The following is a 21,611-nucleotide window of genomic DNA, read 5'->3' as shown; positions in this document are numbered from 1 at the left end:
GGGAAAAGGGGGGGGGTAATACATGTAGTATGCACGTAGTGTCAGCAATACACAAAATAAAAGGATGGGAAAATACGTTTTTTTAATTACGATGCTTCACTGAAAAAAATCTCAAATTTGGCCACGTCCGAGTTTCTAGATCTGTTATATATACATATGTTCTTACTGAGCACAAAGTACTAAAATCTTTTCGAACTGATGTTTATACATAAATAGAAAACTATTTTGATGATGTTTGAAAATTTTATTTTTTGTTAACCAATCATAATTAATTTAGCACAAGAAACACATTGTCAAATGATATATAGATATCACAATGTTGTTTTATATAAAGATAAAAGCACTATTTTCTCCTATATTTCTGAACTCATCACAAACATGCAAAGGTGCGAAGGTCTGATCGGTTGGCACTTTCGCTAAATGACAAAAATTTCTTCACAAGTCTTTTTTTCATTTTCCTCGTCATCACAATCTCTTTAGTAACTCTTCTAGGACACTCTGCGCTTTTAATTTCTTTTGTAAACAATTTCTTCTTGGACTTGGTCTTTAATGAAGCATTTCCGGGCCGCTGGTCGAGGCTTGTTGACGTGAGGTCGATCCTTGTACTCGTGCGGAACATTCCCGTTGACCTGCGGCGATGCTCATGTGACGTACTTGAATGGACTTCCCGAGTCAAATTGATACTTTTTCCACACCCGGAGTCCTCTGATGTTCCGGATGAGTGGATCATGGTGGAAGAGAGGATCATTGTGGAGGAGGCCACAGGAGGGGTTCTTAGACGACTGCGCTTGCTTCTGCTGCTGAGTAATGTAGATGATGCGAGTGGTGGACTGAAATTGAAATTGTCGATGGCAGTTATGTAGGGCAGAGAATCCTGCTCGCAGCCAACGACGATCCTCGAAATGGTGGGATCATCTATAGTTTGAAGCGGGAAGCTAGAAGTTTCAGTATTCGAACACCCTTCGACATGACGTAGCCCCTCTTCCGGCTTCACTTCAATGACGTCTTCTGTTTCACAATGTTGACACATTTTTCAAATCAGTCTGAAGGAAAACAGAAAAAAATATTATGAGAATAAATATACATATACGCCTGTATAAACCATAATTATTATCAGAAAGTTTTACTTAAATAAAAGGAGGATTTAATTACAATAAACCATTGTTATAAAAATAATTACAACTATATATAAACCATTTTAACACCAATATATATTACAGAAAAAGATGAATAAGTGACTGTCTTAAAGAACAACTATATGATAATAAAATTTGAAATGGAAAAGAGCTTACCGTTTGAAATCAACGATACAATATTCTTTGATATAGGTATCTGAAATATGTATTTGTTCTCAATGCTATGAATTTTATTGTCTCTCGTCCATTTTTTCTTCTTTATATACAATGAAAGAAGTCTCCAAGAAGGTCTACAATTTTTCTGCTCATCTTGAAACTGTAATTTAGAGAACAGACATGCGTCTAGTACACCATGGAGATTGAGAGAGACGATAATAAGACTGCAATTATCTGTATTAATTGTTTAATACCGATTTTACCCACTGAAATCGAGCTGGGACCTTATTATGGCACAATTAAAAAATCAAACTAATGAAAATATAATTGTTTTTAAAAGGATCATTAATGTTATCGCTTGAAATGCTACATACCCGTAATATTTAAAAGGTGGTAAATGAAAATAAAACAAACATTTTCCCTCTCACTCTAATTTTTTATGCAGCTATAAAAAAACAGAGTTTTCATTCATGCAACATAAATACAAAAAAAATAATGTTCACAAAATTAGAAGTTTATTAATTATTTGGTAAATGAAAGATGTGCTGGAGGGGCAGACAACTCAAATCGGAAATGTTTGGTTTACATTGAATGTGTTAGCATTTTAAGTACGTCACTTCCGGTTATATTATGAGAATAAAAATTAGGAGCCGATATGTCAAAATGTTAGTGTAGGTGCGCTTTTATCCGCTCTTTACCACATTCCTGTTTAAATGAACATTTTTAGATAAAAGTGAGTTTTCCTACCACATCAAAGATGAAGAAGAACATGAAAGGACTTACTCTCCCGGGCGGAGAAAATACGACCCCGCCAGCCCCTGGCCCTGCTGCAGGGGACCAACTCGAGTATGTATTTTACACTATTACATATCATAAACTGGTATACTTTCACGTTGTCTAGTAGTAGGGAAAAATCAAGGTGGCATCGTACATATGCCTCAAGTCGCTGTTACTATCAGTGGCCTTGAGGTGATTGACCATGCCACAGGATTTTTAATATTGCGATCTAGATCTTTACTTAGTCTTTTCTACATTTGCACATATATCAGTTATATATAATAAAATTTCGTTTGGATTAAATTTTATTGAAATTTAGTGTTGAGTTAGTGTTTATAACAACTTAATTATTGTTAATCAGGTTGGGACCAATTGCCAAATGGGATATAATGGCCCCTTTGGGATATGATATCCCAAATGGGATATAAATTTACAGTGCAAAAAATGAAAAAATCATTTTAGCTTTAAATGTTGTAAATATGCATAAACATGAATTGCATGCAGTGCCTTTGGGCAAGCAAGTTTTTATACAACCCTACAGTGTGTGAGATTGATCCCCAAGAAATATAGGATCTTCCAAGGGATCAGTCTCCTAACCAGTGGGGATACAGAAAAACATGTGAACCAAAAATATTAATTTTTAAGTAATTTGATGAACATTTAAAGGCTGATTAAAAAATTCTCTTTTAGCATTGTAAATTTATATTATATTTGGAATATGATCAGGGCTCGACATTAACGCTTGTCCGCTTGTCCGGCACCAGTGAAAAAAAAATACGGACAAGTGAATATTGCTGGGCACTTGTCCGATTGGACAAGTGCATTTTTATGTAAAGAAGACTCTAAATATTTAAAAGAACGACTGTTAAAAGTTTACCGGTATTTTAAGACAGAAACAGTACATAAAAACCTGACTTCGATCCCTGTATAGATTGCTAATATGTAATTGAGTACACTCGATCGGGATTGAAGTTCACTAATTGCATACTACTGCAAAGGCATCGAACTGACGAAGTTCGGATTCTGTTTTATGTTGACAGCATTTATGTTGTCAGGACAGAAAGTCTAGATAAAATTTTGTGTTATGTGTTCGTTGTATTTGTAAATAACATCATGCACATGTAATGTACTTTATTTTTAGTTTTTTAGTTCACAGTATTAGATCTTTATTGAAAATTTTTCGGACAAGTGAAGTTGAAGTTCGGACAAGGAAATGTCTTGGTCACTTGTCCGAATGGACAAGTAGGAAAAAAAGTTAATGTCGAGCCCTGATGATATCATAGATAGGCTATTATATCCCATTTGGACAATTGATCCAAACATGTTCATGCTGCAGGTGTACATATATACATGTAGTGATGTACAGAGCCTATGCCTTCAACCAAAGGCCCCCAAATCTTTTACTATCTACATTAAAGAAATTTTCCACCAGGAATGCAAATATCAAGATTATTGTACATTAATCTGTCTCCAAAAGTTCTTAAAAGTTAAAACATTTCGGAATCACCTACATCAGGAATTATACATCCATCAAAAATGAAAATTGGAATAATCTAGACTTTTATGATTGTAATATGGCACTGTAAATTTAATATTTATATATTAATATACTATGGAAGTGAGAACTCGTATGAATAAAATTTTCTTTTTGTATCTTTTACTCCATTAAACAAATTTCTTCTTGACCTATTAGTTAGGTAGTAGTATTTAAAGTGATTGCACTGACATTGTTTATTCAGTAAAGAAACTTTTGCTAATCTGTCTTCATATTATGTGTTTTATAATGTATAGTAAAGACCCATACTGAATGCTGCAACTAGCTGAAGTGTGTGTACTCTAACCACATGTCTGAAGCTGTAATTTTATATTGTGATACAAAAAGACTTATCACGAATAGTATTGTGATTTTTGAAATACAGATCTTTTCTCTCTATTCTTAAAAGGAAGACTATCTATCACGATGTGTAAGGAGAAATTGGGTGTAATAATATATCAGTATATGGTGATACACAAAAAAATTGAACCCTATTGTAATACAAATACCATATACCTAATGTCACAATATATAAGCAATTTGTGTTATCTCTTCTGTTTTACCTAATAAAAGTGATTTTGTTCATTTACTTTTGTTGTGTTAGAGCTTAATCATGAAATGTTACATTATGTCTTTTTGAACTTGATGAAATGAAATGATCTACTACAGTCAAACCTTGTTGTCTGAAACTCAATAGGACTAAGAAAATACTTTTTAGATATCCAAGGATTTGTGATATCAAGGTTAAAATACATAGAGAAGAAGGGGTTTAGGACTTCCAAATCACTTTGACATATCTGTGGTATTCAAGATACCAGTGTTTGAGATACTGAAGTTAAACTATACTTCTATCACTTCACATGTAATAGAAAGTTACTCATACAAATTAAATTAAAAATATAAAATGTGAAATATCATGATATGTATCCAGGGATTAATCTAGGGCATGTTTACTACTGATATTCAGTATTTTTCCCCAAGAGAAAATTTCCCCTGAATATCCCATTTTCCCTTTAGATGAGTAAAAAATTCCCCTTACAATATTAAAAAGCTCAAATATTTTTTTCCTTCATAAAAACTGGAAATTTAAAGTAAAAATTTTCAGAAAATGTGAAATATGGTTTTACTTTAATATTTTATGCACTTTAAATGGTCATAAAAATGCTGCAATTCAATTGGGCTCCCAGCAGGGCTTGCCCTGCACCCACTGGGCTCTGGAGTGGCACCTCCCCAGAACCCCGGCAGATTTTCCCAATTTCTCCAGAAAGGGTAGTTTCCCCCAAAACCTAGATTAATCCCTGGTATCATGATACAGTCCCAGTATATCAAGATACGTACACCACATTACGCTTTAGCTGTATTGTTATACTGCTAATTATGCTAATAAATGTTGTACAGTAGATTATTTGTTCAAGTATCAAAATTTTATATTTTTAACACTGAAACAAAGTTACTGTAATAAATGGAAATGATAATGTAAGTTTATAAAGCAGCTTTCAGTAAGAATGAAATAAATTAATGCAATGTACTCACACTTGTCAGATCTTTGTAAATTAACAATTAAGAGTCTCACAAGTGATTCATTTTTATAGTAAATACATGCAGAATGAGATAGCTACATCTTTTGTTAGAATCCATTAGAAATAGAATGATATAAAATGCAGAAAATGAACCATGCAAGTGGTAAATGATGTACAATATGATATATACATAAGCAGGAGGTTTAAACAAATACCTAGCAATCCAACTTAATTCATAAATGGGAATTCAGTAACAAATAAGGAAATTCATTGAAAGAGACTAATGAGTGATATAAGACATGATTGCTGGACGTACAAGTCATACTATTTACAATTTTACAGTAAACCCAACAATGAGATCAGTGGAATCGACCTACAGGATTTACAACAAAGAGTGAAAGAAATGGACATCAATGAGCAACAAAGAGAAAGACTTGAAACATTCCTGACTCAGAAACAACAAGTGGGAGAGCTGACCCAGGAAAATGACTTTGAGAAGCTTGGGGAACTTGGGGCAGGAAATGGGGGTGTTGTCATGAAGGTCATTCACAAACCCTCTGGGATTATTATGGCCAGAAAGGTATTCCAAAACCAGCATTTCATGAGAAAAAAAATGCAGTTTTCCCTACCTGGTAATGTTTATATGTATGCATAAATAAAATATTTTGAAATCATTTTAGAGGGTTTAATAGTATATATTGCATTCATTCTTCAGTATGAAATGAAGAATGACTGAAATGCTTTCAGAGGTAAACCCCCCCTCGACACCCACGTACACACGCACAAAATGGGGGTGTGGGTGTGGGGTTACAAAGAAAAAAGAATTATGCATATCCCAGTTGACATGAGGTTAAAGTTGGCTAAATTAGTGATTGTTGATCAAACTCAAACAAGCACCAACACAACAACAAACCTAAATTATGATAACGAATGATTCAGTATGGTGACTAGTGTTAAGCATAGTATTAATATCTGAAGAACAATTGTTGTACAGCAGACTTTCATATGCAGTCAATATTGAAGTATACACCCTGCAGTTGCTGCTATTGATTGGTTAATCTTCAGTTTTATTATGCCTATGTTGACAGTACTAATTAGTGTGTTACAATTACATTAACACAGGCTTTGTTCAGTGTGCTACATTATTTATATAGGAAGCATGTGCAGCTCTTTCTTTGAGTGTACAGATTGTCAAAATATTGAGCTATATCCTCAATACCCAAGCTACTTCTCTGAAAATCAATGCTTCCATATTTAGGTTTTTCCTTATTACAGGTCTAGAATAGAAATCTAATAAAAGCTCAGTGAGGTCTTATAATGTACAGTCACATTCGCATAGGCTACCTATCATTGATTGTCTGATTAGAAGAATTTTAAAAAATTATGTTCCCTCATTCAGATGGCATTTAAATCTGTAAGCCCACGATTACATATTTTAAATGCCATATAGATTTTTAGCATGTGTGGAGGATGTTGACCTCCTACATATTGCTTAAATTACATAGATATGTCACCGAATTGTAAACATGTCAAAGTGTTTATGTATTGTGGACGTTTAGAAACTATAGCTCTGGTTGAAGGAAGTTGATAAACCCTGATACAGTTTGAGATATAAAAGACAATAAGTGACATAGTATTTAATGGGGAATTCCCATCCTGACAAGAAAAAACAATGTATTTTTAGGAAATAGAACTCCTCCACCACTTACCACTATACATGACCTTCAACACTTGAAGTTGCATGATTTGAAATATGTGTGTCATTGATTTGACTAAATTTGACCTAATGTCTGAAATACATATGTGATCATTGAATATGCCTGAAGTACATTGTAGCTCAGATTACCATAAAAGGTGCTTGTGCACACAAAAAATATTCCTCAGTCAAATGTATGTGTATTGTGTTAGCTAGCATTCTACTTTTTTGAATCAGAACACTTGAAGATGTACATACATGTACTATCAAGCAGATAGACAGTATAATGCATGAGAAATACTAAGTAGAAAATGTTCACTCATGTACCAGGATGTTTATGCATTTTTAAATGAGTAAATCTTGAGTATTAAACCTCTTCATTTGTACACTTAATACAGAAAATATTCATGTTTGTATTGACCTTTTAATACCTGGTAAACACACTAATGCAGTACATATGATATTGTAAGGTTAACTTTTCTTTGTAAATATTTCAGCTAATCCATTTAGAAATCAAGCCAGCTGTCCGCAAGCAGATAATCCGAGAACTTAAAGTACTTCATGAGTGTAACTCTCCATTTATTGTGGGTTTCTATGGGGCTTTCTACAGCGAGGGAGAAATTAGTATTTGTATGGAGTATATGGTAAGAAGGGATGCGGGACTATTATATATGATATTTAAGCTTTAGTTTACCAAAAGAGTATGGTGGTACATGTGTATGATAGATGTCACAATTTGATACACAGTCGAAATATTCAGAATATAGTTATTTAATTGATTAAATATACAAAACAGATGAGAGAACAACAATTATAGTTGTGATATTCAGAATATAGTTACATGTATTTAATTAAATACACAAAACAGACAAGAGAAAGAGCAAACAAACTGAAAAAATTATTGTTAGAATTTCTTCTGCATAGTGAAAATTATAAAAGCATGAATGATAATAAATTTAGTAAAATTATATGTAGCTTTTGATACTTGCCTTTTTTAAAAGTGTTTCTTAAGGAGTATTGATCAAAGTCTATTTTTATCTTGATCCTCTAGTTATAGTATCAGATCGAAGAAGATTCATGGGGAACTTTAAGATTTTATAGTGACAGATAATGCTAAATTCCATGCAGTGGTATCAATGGCTATTGAGTATATTCTGTTGTAGGATGGAGGATCATTAGATTTAATACTTAAGAAAGCTGGCCGGATTCCCGAACCAATCCTAGGAAAATTAACAGTAGCGGTGAGTGGGACAATTTTATAATGGAGCCAGGCATTTAGTGAATATTAAGAATAGTTATTGCACCAGGAAAGAAAATTTACTGTTAGGAGACAGACTTTAGGTTATTAGATGTGATTTATTGATTGTAATATCAGAATGCATCTTTTCAATCTTGCAGGTTTTAAAAGGATTAAGCTATCTTAGAGAGAAACATCAAATAATGCACAGAGGTAGGTGTAAAATGGAAAATTAAGCTATCATAGAGAAAAACATCAAATCATGCACAGAGGTAGGTGTAAAATGGAAAATTAAGCTATCTTAGAGAAAAACATCAAATAATGCACAGAGGTAGGTGTAAAATGGAAAATTAAGCCATCTTAGAGAGAAACATCAAATAATGCACAGAGGTAGGTGTAAAATGGAAAATTAAGCTATCATAGAGAAAAACATCAAATCATGCACAGAGGTAGGTGTAAAATGGAAAATTAAGCTATCTTAGAGAGAAACATCAAATAATGCACAGAGGTAGGTGTAAAATTGAAAATTAAGCTATCATAGAGAGAAACATCAAATAATGTACAGAGGTAGGTGTAAAATGGAAAATTAAGCTATCATAGAGAAAAACATCAAATCATGCACAGAGGTACTGGTGTAAAATGGAAAATTAAGCTATCTTAGAGAGAAACATCAAATAATGCACAGAGGTACTGGTGTAAAATGAAAAATTAAGCTATCTTAGAGAAAAACATCAAATAATGTACAGAGGTAGGTGTAAAATGGAAAATTAAGCTATCTTAGAGAAAAACATCAAATCATGTAGAGAGGTAGATGTTAAATAAGAAAATAACTCTTCTCATTTGTTTTTTGCAACCATCAATACTGATTTAACTGTTGCAAACTGATTTTTATTGGTGATGTGTAAGCTGAGCTGGTAAAATGGATGTTTGTGACCTTAAGTCAGTTGCAAATAATAAATGAAAAGGTAGTTGTTTTCATTCTAATGCAATTTATGAAATTTGATTGATGTTTTTGTCTTTTTTAGTGAATTTTATTACCTGAAATAAGTCACAAAGCCCGTGTTTTTGCATTGTTTTATTATGAAGTCACAATCAAAAGCTTTCACTCTTGTTAATGCTCATTTAACTGCCTTAAACATAAGGGCATTAGCCAATCAAAATGCATTTCACAAAATAGTTGCATTAGGTTGGAAGATTAAGCTATCTTAGAGAGAAACATCAAATCGCACACAGAGGTAGGTGTTAAATGGAAAATTAAGCTATCTTAGAGAAAAACATCAAATCATGCACAGAGGTAGGTGTAAAATGGAAAATTAAGCTGTCTTAGAGAAAAACATCAAATCACACAGAGAGGTAGGTGAAAAATGAACAGCGCAAATGTCTTAGTGATAAATTAATTTTTTGCTACATTAAAAAAATAGATACAGGCATTTAACAGATTAAATTTTTGAATCTAATATCAAGTAATATTATTCTCCATGCTACATTACAAGTTTTTTCAATGTAATTCTTTTGTTCCCAGATAAAAATGTAAAATGCTGTATAATTCTGAAATATTTCCTAAACAAATATATCATGTGTCTGCTGAAGTTGCTACCATAATAGAGGATTTTTCTGACTCAGCAACAACAGTTTTTTAATTTTCAGTTTTTAGTTCACCTGAACCAAAGGCTGAAGTGAGCTTTTCCGATCAAAGGATGTCAGTTGTCCGTCTTTTTCCCATCGTCTGTCATTTGTGAACTTTTCACATTTTTGACTTCTTCTCCAGATCTGCTGGGCTAATTTTAACCAAACTTGCCACAAAGTATTCTTGTATGAAGAAAATTCAAGTTTGTTCAACGAAAGAGCTGCACCCTCTTTTAAGGGGAGATAATTAAGAATCCGTGAAAATTTTGTGGTAACATAAAAAAAACCTGCTTCTCAAGAACCACTTGGCCAGAAAAGATGAAACTTAGGTGAAAGCTTTATTATATATTGCAGATTCAAGTTTGTTCAAATCATGAACACCCCCCCCCCCCCCCCCCCTGGGCATAGGCATAGGGTGAGGTCACAATGGGCAATCAAAGTTTTACATAGGAACATATATAAAAAAATCTCTAAAAAATCTTCTTCCCAAGAACAGCAAACCTATGATCAATCATATTGATATGGAAACATCCTTTGGTAGGTTAGATAGAAGTTTGTTCAAATCAGGACCCCTTGGGGTAGCGTGGGGCCACAATACGTGATCAAAGTTTTACTTGGGAATATATAGGGAAAAATATACTGATGAAGAACAGCAGAGCCATAGTGACTCAGGTGAGCATTGTGGCCCATGGGCCTCTTGTTCATTTTTGGAATGCAGTCATATTCTATTTCATTTAGCAGAGACAATCATGTAGAGCTAATATCTACATACCTGAGGAATAGACATCTGTATTAATTGATCAAATTATTGAGTAAACATTGAAGTAAAATCAAAGCTAAAGCATATTGTATTAAGGATATGTATGTATTCTGTATTGCAGATGTAAAACCTTCCAATATATTAGTCAATTCAAGGGGTGAAATTAAAATATGTGATTTTGGAGTTAGTGGACAACTCATTGATTCCATGGCCAATTCCTTCGTAGGAACAAGGTCCTACATGTCGGTAAGTACAACTTTCAAATACAGAATGGCTGGTGATCCGATGGTCAAAAGCTAATCTAGGGAGTGTAAATGGCTTTATGCAACAATCGGCAATGTTCAGCTGATTTCATATAAATGTATGAGGTATGAGCCATGTGAGGAGCTCCGAGTGTTTATGCAACCAAAGGTGTCACAATGCATCCACAAAAAAAAAAAAAAAATAAATAAAACATATCAAAAGAATTGAAAATAAAATGGCATTAGTAAAGTATATCTACAATTAATTCTGTTAAAAAGTTTGATAGTATTGCATTTAATACTAGTTCCCTATTGGCAAATGCTATCTAGTTCCCCATAAAAATGAAAAAGCCTGTAATTCCATCAAAAATCATGGAAGCAAAACTATAAATCCAAACTTGACTGTATCTAATCAAGATATACTCACATGCCAAAAGCCAGCTTATTATCTGCAAGCATTTAGGAAACTGGAAAATCAAGTGGGCAGACTGACAGACAGACAGACAGATGGAAAGATGAGGAGGAAACCTATAGACCCCTCCAGTTTCACTGGTAGGGGACTAACAGGCATTATGATAGTATTGCTTAAGCATTACTAGTATTTTATTGATATTTTAAAATTACCCCCTCCGCTTGTAATGTTAACCAGCAGGAAAGAATGCATTATTCCTGACAGTATCTTCTGGTTTAAGCTACTTTTATTTGAAGCAAAAATCTTTTGAAAATGAATTGAAGTTTGGCATTGACTGTATTGGGGTCCTTGACCTTGTTTCAGCCGGAGCGACTACAAGGGACTCACTACTCTGTACAATCTGATATCTGGAGTCTGGGTCTGTCCCTCGTAGAGATGGCTATTGGTCGTTACCCCATCCCTCCACCCTCCCCAGAGGATTTGGCCAGTATATTTGGGGAGAATGCAATGGCTGAACACATGGAAGCTGCTAAAACAGGGAAACCCCTAAAGGGTAAGAAAGCATCAGTAAAAAGGCTACAAATGATTTATAGGCTGTTTAAAGCTTTTTTTCTGGATTTCGTATGTGTTGCATTTTAATTTACTTTTAGCAAAGTAATTTTAATATATATCAGATTTTTGTGAAAGAGGTTTGGAAAAAAGTAAATTTGCATTTATCAAAATATGTAGTTGAAAGATATTGTGCATGAATTACATTGTTTTTGAACATTGAACAGGGGTGAAGGCAAAGGATGGTAAAATATCAGATATGACAAATATTCTTGTACATTTCACTTGTATTTCACCCTATTAGCTATCATTTCATCTTGTATAACTTTTATTTGCATTAAGTCTGAACATTCTACATCATTCAATGGAAAATAATTACAGTCTATTGTTAAAATGTAAATGATTTGAAAATCCTGTAAATGATTATGTGTATATCCAATATGGACCTTTACTGTACAGTGCACACCTGCTAGACGACTGCTCCATATTATTGTGGTGTGCTATTTTCAGGCTGTCCAGGAGATTTTCAGGTTCTAACAGGTGATGGTCCTTTACCAATGGCCATCTTTGAGCTACTTGAGTACATTGTTAATGAGGTAACAAGAGAGAGAGTTCCTCTACTTGTATGCTGCCTTTAGAACAACTCACAGTGCTCTTGTTTAAAATAGCCTTCTATATCACATCATCAAAAAACACCTACATAGAGCAATTTGTTTGTTTTGATTTCATGAAAATAAGATCCATGTCTTCTAGATATGTATTGTAACAGTGCTATTTTAAACAAGAGAACCAAAACTGTACAGAAGCTTTCTACCAACTGCTGATGTATAATGTGTGCATTCCATTATGTTTACATTTCTCCATTTTCATATTTTTTAATTTTTCTTTTTTTTTTCAGTGCAATACTTTGTTTCAAGGCTGATCATTGCATTTTTCCTTTTTCCCAAGTATCAGAGAAACAAACCTGATATAAAAATGAATTTATAACTAGGAAAGGTTTTAAAATCAAGCAAAATATCTAAGGAGAGAACAGGTTACTGGGTACTAAACAGAGTGAGCTCCCTTTCTCATTCCTTTTCTGCTGTTGTGGACATGCTTCTCATCTCCCATTCCACATGGCTTCTGTAATGTTTTATTTTGCTTGCCACATGACAGTGGATATGACATAACTCTAAGTTTGTGATCATTTTGTGCTTGTTTTATGCATTTTAGGCTCAGACAGAAATAGTTTTAGCTTTCCTGGTCCGCCTGGCACAGAGGGCCCTCGTCCGATGGCCATTTTTGAGCTTTTAGATTATATTGTTAACGAGGTATGTGTAGGAGAGCAGTCGTATGAATTGGTTTTACTGAGATATCATGAATAGTAACAAACTTTATGTCAAATTTGTTAATGTTGTAACTAATGTAGTTCATAGAATTAATAATGCCACATGCAGTGTTACTTTGCTAGAATACGAATACATTTTAACAAGAGATATGTAAATATGGGTATGTTCCAAGTTTAAATGATATTACATGGTACAAAGCATCAACATTTTAAGTCGAGTTGCTCCTAAAAGAAAGGTTTCCCCAGTTCTGTATTGTTTTATGTAACTGCACCTCTTTCAAATTTAAACATACATGCTTTTTCTAGAGATGTGTGTGTTTATGTAAGGGAGATAACTAATAAACAACAACACACACATACACAATTAACATTTTTAAAGTTTTCCTAGAAGTTATTCATTTCTGGACTGGACTAATTTTTTTTTTATTAATTATACAATGTAAATATTTAAAAAAAAATTGTCACATGGATAAATTTATCATGATATAGAAAAAGTTTTTTGTTTTTGTTTGAGACAATTTTTTGCTCCCAGTTCCCATATTTATTCAGTTACCTCCTTCTTTCAAGCATTTATTACTACAGTCAATAATTTAACAAGAAGTTCTTTTTTTTTTTTTTTTTGATATTGTTTTATTCTTTCACAAGTATTAAGCAAAGCACAAACTGTGTAAAGTGTATTGAAGCACTTAGTAATATACTAATTTTGAAACCAAAAAAAAATATTTGATAGTCACTGTCCAATTTTTGTTGTTTTTCCTTGGTTCATTGATTGTGCTTTTTGTATGATTACAATGTTGTTAAGTGCATTTTTTACAATGATATTCCCACATACCACAGGTAATTTTGGCATGGAAAGTATATGTATGTAACCATACATGTATCTATAAAGAATATCCCAAGCAAATCTATATTTACTTGAAAAGAATAGTACATGTTGTGTATGTATACACATATTTATACAGATGTATAAAATATGAACTTTTCACGTGGAACATGAATTACATGATGCACTGTATGCTGGTATTAATTAATATGCATGAGAGTCAGGGCAGCCACTCAGTAAAGCTGCACAAATTAACATCGTTAGTGGAATAAATGTCTTTGTAATCTGCTAAGAAAAGAAAGCTTCAGTAACATTTCAAAATCAAAAGCTTACTTGCATATTATTGTGAACATTTAATGATAAATTTTTTCATAGAAAATTCTCTGTTTAGATGTTTTTTGTTGTTGTTTTTTTTACCTTGAATTAAAAATTTTGCCTACACATTGTGATAAATTTCATGCTGTGTATAACTCTTTGTACAGACTGTTTGATAATATCTTCTACTGTTTATAGCCTCCCCCAACACTACCCAAAGGAAAATTCTCTGACCTATTCATAGACTTTGTTGAAAAATGGTGAGTCTAATGTTATTTAGTCTCTAATAACTTAAAGGTGTAATAATTATGGTGTATTATAGAGGAATAAGCTTACATAGATATATGATGACCATGGTGATTATGTTAATATTATACGTGTATACTTTATCTTACTCCTGAGTGCTATTTTTTACAGTTTGAAGAAGAAGCCATCAGACCGAGCAGATCTTCAATCATTAATGGTACGCCCAGTTTACATGTATAACTCATACTATGATATCATTTCCAAAAAAAAAAACAAAAAACAAAAATAAGGAATTTATAAAACATGACTATGCACAGGGCCAAAAAAATCAGGGTTTCATTAGAGAATTCATGCCGAATATTATTTCTAAGTAAAGTATTAAATAGAAAAGATTAGCGTAAAAGTTTTCATTTTTTGAATCATATTGAGATGCATGAAATGAAAATTGTTGCACGAAAAGATTTCAATTACAGCCAGTAGCTGTTTGTCAATATCTTTTGTTCTACCCAGGGAGTCTATGAGAAATGTTGCACTTAAAGGCCTAAAACACTTGTATATTAAGTTAATTTATTTGTAGCTCTTCTGAGCCAAAGGCTCAAAGAGGTAAAGCTATATATATGGCCATTTGTGCGGTATGTGTCAAAGTTAAAGCTCATCTGAGCCAAAGGCTCAAATGAGCTTTTCTGAACGAAATTTGTTCATTGTCGAGAACAGCAAAGCCGTAGTTAGTCAAATTCATATGAAAGCAACTTCTGGTTGTTTAAATTCAAATTTGTTCAAATCATGACCCTTGGGGGTGGGGTGGGGACACAATGGCCTATCAAAGTTTAACATAGGAGTGTATAGAAAAAATCTTTAAGGAATAAAAAGGAATATATAGAAAAATCTTCTTAAGACCAGCAAATCCATAATTATTTATATTAGGATATATAAGGAAGTTTCCTTGGATAGTGTACTGGTACATTCAAGTTTTTTATGACGTCAAGCTCTTGGAGCTCGAACGTCATCTAGCAAGCGCCCAGTTGAAATCACGACCGGATATGTACGCGACCGAATGTGTCAGTCGATGCATGCGCAATAGAAAATAGCAATAGCTATAAACCAATTTCTTTGAAAACGCTCAAAATGAATAATAGCTTGAAAATAAAATTGCATCAATTATCAATTAATTCTATTGCAAACAACAATATTATGTTTTATTCTCACACAAGAAAAACGTGATGGTTGTTGCGGATGAATTTCTACAGAAAGGGTGCGTTGAATGACATGAATAACATTTCGGAACGATAACCGTGTAACATAAACAACACAACAGGAGGTAAAATAATTACAAAATTACATAAACACGAATACTACAAGACAAAAAAAGATTGAATTTCTAAATCTTAGCTTTACTTATACAATCTTCTAACCAACTCTATCCTAAAAACCGATGATATTGACCAGTATTGCTGTATTTCTCCATTTCCTCCATTTCCCAGTATACCGTATACCACGCCCGATCGTAACTCGATCGTAATTGTAACAGAACAGAGTCTTGGTTGTAGTTTAGATGCAATCACTAATACAATGCTTTGACATTGGCAATTAGAAAAAATATTATATAAATTCATGAAATCCTTCATAGTTCTTCACTGACTGAAAAGATGTTCGACGGTGTCTGGTCAATTCGAACCCTGCTCCATTCGGACCATGACATAAGGCTCCACACTGTAATTGTGATATTTTGTTTAAACTATTTTTTTTATTATGTCTCCTGAGTCACTCACTTGACTTATTGCTATCTTCAATTTCAAAATGATCTTTTGAAATTGTTTTTCTTCTTCGACGTCGTTGAAGCCTTTCAGGCTTTTGATTTTTTTTTTCTAATCACAATCCCTTGGGGTAGGGTGGGGTCACAATGGACGAACAAAGTGTTACATTGTAATAGAAGGAAAAATCTTTTCTTCAAGAACAGAAAAGCCATAATTAGTCATATTTTTGTAAAAGCATCCTCAGGTGGTGTAGACTCAAATTTGTTCAAATCATGACCACTGGGGGTAAATAGGGGCCACAATGGCCTGTCAAAGTTTAACGTAGGAATACATAGGGAAATCTGCTGATGAAGAACAGCAGGACTATAGCAGCTCAGGTGAGCATTGTGGCCCATGGGCTTCTTGTTGGAATAAGGGCTATCAAGAACCCCTTTGCCAATTTTTGTCAAATTTGTCATAGAGTATCCTTGGCCTAAGGGCTTTCACTTGTAATGGAAATAGGGATGTGACCTTTAAACAATGGGAGATAATTGGGAAACAAAGAAGTAGTGGCTTTCCTAAAAATCTTCTCAAGAACCACTGAGCAGATTATTACCAAACTTATGCATAAGGATAAAGGGTAAGGATTGTCAATTAAAAATTGTTCAAGGCATTACTTAGGGGCAAAGGGTGTTGTCTCAAGTTCACTTCAAAGTTGACCTAAAATGATATTTTGTTAAAAGTTTGATATTTTGCCCACTATACGGACTAGGACCATCAAATCTTGTGAGTAGGTGCACCTTAGGACCTCATTTTGACTCAAAAGTAGAACATGGTTGACCTACTATGGTTGACCTACTGTTTGAGTTTTGCAGGTATTTATTTTCAAATTGATTTTGATAGATGTATTGGTCACTTTGAAGTCTATGATCATCAGAACTTGTCAGTTGATGCATCATGGGGCTGTGAAGTGTGTCACCGTGACCTACTTTCAGAATTTTATAGCTAATCATTTCAAAAATTTTAGTTCATTATTTTGGATACTGGGAGGTTTTGAATCATCAAACATTGTAACGTGAGCATCTTGGGGCCTTGAAACATATTCATAAAAAGCCTTAAAAAGTAGGTAACAGTCACCAACTTTTTAGCTCAGCTCAACGAAGTTGGGGGCAGCTTATGTGATATCCTGGGTGTCAATGTCCCAGGTTTAAAGTTTTTGGAGCAGTTTTCTTTTTAAGTACTTTTTTGCCCTACATTAATCATAGATGCGATGGAAGATGCTTCTAGTGTGTTTCATTGTACCAGTCAAGGTTTCAGATGCTGCAATTTCAGCTAAGAAATGACCAGGTTAATGTTTTTAGAGCAGGTTAAGGTTTTTGGAGCAGGTTTAAGTTTTTGGAGCAGGTCTCATTTCCAATTAACTACCGGTATAAGCCCAATGTTGACCAAACTTGCATAGATGATACCTCTGAGGATACACACTACCAGGCTTTCTTTGGATGCTGGATCTGACTTACATTTTCCAGATGAGTGACCAGGTTAAAGTTTTTGGAGCAGGTTTATTCTAAAGTAACTATAAGCTTATGTTGACCAAACTTGCATGGATGATACATCTAAGGATGTACACTTCTGGACTTGCTTCGGATGCTGGATCTGACCTACATTTTCCAGATGAGGGACCATGCTAAAATTTGAGCAGGTTCATTCTAAAGTAACTAATTGGCGTACTTTGACCAAACTTGCATGGATGATAATCTAATGATGCACACTACTTGACTTGCTTTGGATGCTGGATTTGACCTACATTTTTCAGATGAGTGACCAAATTAAAGTTTTTGGCACTGGTCCATTAACAAGAAATTATAAGGCTTATCTCAACCAAACTTGCATGGGTGATGGATTAAGGGATGAACACTCTTGAACTTCCTTTAGATGCTGGATTTGAATTACATTTTCTGGATGAGTTACTAGTTTGAAGTATTTGGATAAGTCCATTCCAAAGTAACTGCAAGCCTCATCAGATCAAAATTGCATAAATGTTGTTTGCATCTTGGGATGTACTAGATTATTAGTTTAATGTGGGATTTGCCTTACTTAAAGACAACATTTGTTGAGGTGAGCTCTGTAATCTCTGCTTACCTATGTTTGAATTTTGCAGATATTTATTATCAAATTGTTTTAGATGCATATTTTGGACACTGTAAAGCCTAGGATCATCAAACCTTGTCAGTTAATACATCCTAAAGCCTTAGAGTATATATCTACCATAAAGTTTGGTCACATTGACCTACTTTTGGAATTTTATGGCTATATTTAAATATAACAGATAGTAAATGGCTTAGAATCATCAAACTTTTTCAGTTGATGCATACTGGGTTTTAAAATTGTGTCAACCAAAAATTAGATCATGGTGACCTACTTTAAGAATTTCATTGGTATATCTAAATATTTTGGATAATAAGAGGCTTAAAGGGGCTGGGGCAGTCACCCAGATTTGAAGCTCATATTTTCTTAAGTTTTCTAAATAATAAAAATGAATTATATATACTACAGCATTTCACATCGAATTATATTAAAAGCTTGTTAAGAAAATTCTTTTATCTGGAAATTATTAAACCTACCATTTTCGGAATTAATTGACACATATCCTTGCATGTTAACAAAGTAAACTTTATCCATGATAATACTGGGTACTTAAAAAAGGTAGAAATTTTGTTGTGTATTAATGAAAAATTTGAAATCTATAATCCAGAAAGTTCAGAGTAGAAATGCAAGAAAGCAAAATCAACTCACCAGTATTGTTAGTTTGTGCTCAGTGATGTGTGCAGACTAAAAAATTTAAAAACACACCCGATTAAACATAAACACTAACAATAACAGATCATATGTGCCCTGTTTACAAACACAGGTGTTTGACCTGATGTTATGAAGAATGTTGTCATTGAATACTTAGAATATTTATGTAAGTTCAAGTTATTTTTTGAATAAAAAAGACATTTAAAATTGAAAACAATGCAACTGTGTCCAGTTCCCGTTAAAATCATCAAACTTTTTCAGTTGATGCATTTTGGTCAAGAGTGTGTCTACTAAAAAGTAGGTCATAGTGACCTACTTTTAAAATTTCATAGATGTATTTAAATATTTGGGATAATAAGAGGCCTAAAATCATCAAACTTTGTATGTTACTGTGGAATCATCATTGTTTGTGGGAAACCAATGTTCGTGGATTTTGTGGGTCACCCTTACCCACAAATTTACATCCACATGAAGGTTTATTTTGTTAACCTATTGATTCATTGAATCCACAGTATAAACGAGTAACCCACAAAATTGGTCCCCACGAAGAAGTAAAATTTTGCTTGCCCACAAACATTGACCCTTTTGAATTAAAATGATTCCACAGAAGCACACATGGGTCCTCAGATTGTGTCAACTAAAAAGGAGGTTACCTTGAATGCTATGTGCTATAATATAGCCTTTACAGGTCTCTCTGTAACCCCCTGGGTGCTAAATAGTCTTTACCAGTTTGTCTGTCTCTTAACTCTGTGTGTTAAATAGCCTTTACCTGTCTGTCTTTTGACTATGTGTGTCATATAGCCTTTACCTGTCTGTTAACTCTGTGTGTTAAATAGCCTTTACCAGTCTGTCTCTTAAGTATGTGTGCCACATAGCCTTTACTAGTCTGTCTGTCTGTTACAGAGCCACCCATTTGTCACACGATCAGAGGAGGAAGTCATGGACATTGGGAATTGGGTCTGTAAGGTAATGAACATCAAGCCAGAACAGAAGAACAGTTAAACACCAAGCAGCATTCCAAGCCAGCCATGTATCTCAGTGGTTCTACATATACCCCATATTCCTCCAATGTCAATTATCATATGTCTTGTACAGTCTGTCATAGCTGAGTAACTTGAGTTATCTTGAAAACACTTAGTATTAACTTTAATTTTATAAATTTGAATCCTTTTCCTCCTCAGAAGTGATTAATGTGTATTAAAATACTGACAGTAAATTTTTGTAAGCAACACATAATATATTTTTTGAAAATACATGTACAATAACTGCAAACATTTCTCTTCAATCAATGGGCATTACTCAGAATATTAAGGATTACCTTTCACATGCAGTAAGAATTTTTTTCCACCTACGCAAGTTACTTCAGAAGCAATGTTAAAAACAGAGAATGACTAAACTTTAGGCAGATCTGACACCAATAAGTACCTACATTGTACAACAAGATGTAGAGGATAAAAAATGTGTTCATACCATTTGGTAGTCTATTTATTTATAGGCCTCATGACCTTATCACACAAACATCATGTATTTTTGATGAGCACAGATTATTGTTTCACATTATGTAGTTTATATTTTTGATTATGATAGTGTGTTTTAGATTTTTCTTTTTGAGAGTTTTCACGCATTGAAGTTAGTGATCTGTTGTGTATTAGACTAAATGTGTGTTTTACAGAAATGCATGTAGTAAAAATTATGAAATGAACTGACTTTATTAAGGTATTCATATATGGAATATTATTTTATACATAACATATAGAAACATAATAAAATATAATTGTCTTCACAATTTTTAAAGTTCATTTTTGATGACCATTATGTAGTATACTGGATGGATGCCAATCACTATTGTATATTAATAACAGTATGATTAAAGATGTCAGTGAGTAGGCCACCATGATAAAAGAACAATGGCCCTTGTACATGTACCATGAATAAGAAAGAGTTGCACATGTATTTATTAAGCATACTTAACATTCTGTTTAAATGTCTTCATTAGATCAGAAATGTTTTCAAATAGCTAAAATTGGTGTTAATAAATTATGTCAGAAAATTGGAACTAATGTGATGAATTTTACCTGCATATACATGTACCATTGAAAGATTTATTAAAATTTTCTTCAAAATTGATGATTAAATTGACTATATTTTTTCTAATGCTGAAATATTTCTTTATCAAAGTTTAAGGAAAAGAATATTTTTACCAAGGACCAAAAAGATTAAGAATTTTAATAAGACTTAATGCACTTTTCTGGATAGCCCATTCTGGATAGCAGGGTTGCTATGAATTAGTAATTAAGAGGCAGTCCACCAAAAAACCAGGCAATGGGTGGCACATCGCATGTCATGAATTTTAACTATTTTTTGCATGTAGACTTATTAAAGCAAATGTTTACACATGGCAACATCAAAATTTTTTTTAGTGTTCCTCTAGTCCTATTTTTGGTAAGTGCTTAATTTTAAGTGCAAAAAGGTCAACAAGTTGGCTGAAAATTTACTACGTTTTTGTTTTGTTTTATTTGAAACAAATACTCAAAAACTGGATATGTCAATAAATATTATTTATAGTATAAACCCTTATCTTTTATAATATCAATGAATAAGACACCAGTTTATATTTCTTTAGAAAAAATTATGTGGTCTAAACTTGAGTTAAGCAAGTGACTTAATGAATTCAGTATCCAATTTTCATTACTTTCTAAAATCCAATACATTTAAATGTCAAAACT

At 33.2% G+C, this 21,611-nt stretch overlaps 2 protein-coding genes across 3 annotated transcripts in view; one reads left to right on the top strand and one right to left on the bottom strand.

Moving 5' to 3' along the window:
- Positions 1-21,611, bottom strand: part of LOC133181902 (large ribosomal subunit protein uL22-like) — a 110,971-nt gene that overhangs the window by 11,046 nt on the left and 78,314 nt on the right. The gene's annotated exons all lie outside the window — the stretch shown is intronic.
- LOC133181900 (dual specificity mitogen-activated protein kinase kinase 1-like) lies at positions 1,888-21,012 on the top strand. Of its 2 annotated transcripts, none has more exons than XM_061316553.1 (11): positions 1,888-2,138; positions 5,466-5,703; positions 7,317-7,463; positions 7,983-8,060; positions 8,218-8,269; positions 10,564-10,688; positions 11,460-11,649; positions 12,156-12,241; positions 14,309-14,370; positions 14,528-14,573; positions 19,789-21,012. In XM_061316553.1, the coding sequence occupies exons 1-11, from the start codon at positions 2,050-2,052 to the stop codon at positions 19,885-19,887; spliced, it is 1,212 nt and encodes a 403-aa protein (XP_061172537.1). In that variant the 5' UTR covers positions 1,888-2,049; the 3' UTR covers positions 19,888-21,012. The 2 variants fall into 2 exon arrangements, with proteins under 2 accessions (XP_061172537.1, XP_061172536.1); XM_061316552.1 differs by lacking the exon at positions 12,156-12,241 and adding an exon at positions 12,858-12,955 and having other exon boundaries at positions 1,889-2,138.

The sequence above is a fragment of the Saccostrea echinata genome, unplaced genomic scaffold (assembly GCF_033153115.1).
Source record: "Saccostrea echinata isolate AGI-Se365-2 ecotype Australia unplaced genomic scaffold, CSIRO_AGI_Sech_v1 ptg000009l, whole genome shotgun sequence".
Taxonomy (NCBI): domain Eukaryota; kingdom Metazoa; phylum Mollusca; class Bivalvia; order Ostreida; family Ostreidae; genus Saccostrea; species Saccostrea echinata.
The sequence above is the reverse complement of the archived record's forward strand: the minus strand, read 5'-3'. Positions and strand labels throughout refer to the sequence as shown.

Coding starts and splice junctions, on each gene's coding strand:
- LOC133181900 (XM_061316552.1), top strand. CDS start 2,050: ATGAAGAAGAACATGAAAGGACTTACTCTCCCGGGCGGAGAAAATACG. Junction 11,650..12,857: donor AACAGGGAAACCCCTAAAGG/GTAAGAAAGCAT, acceptor TATGCATTTTAG/GCTCAGACAGAAATAGTTTT. Junction 14,371..14,527: donor ATAGACTTTGTTGAAAAATG/GTGAGTCTAATG, acceptor TATTTTTTACAG/TTTGAAGAAGAAGCCATCAG.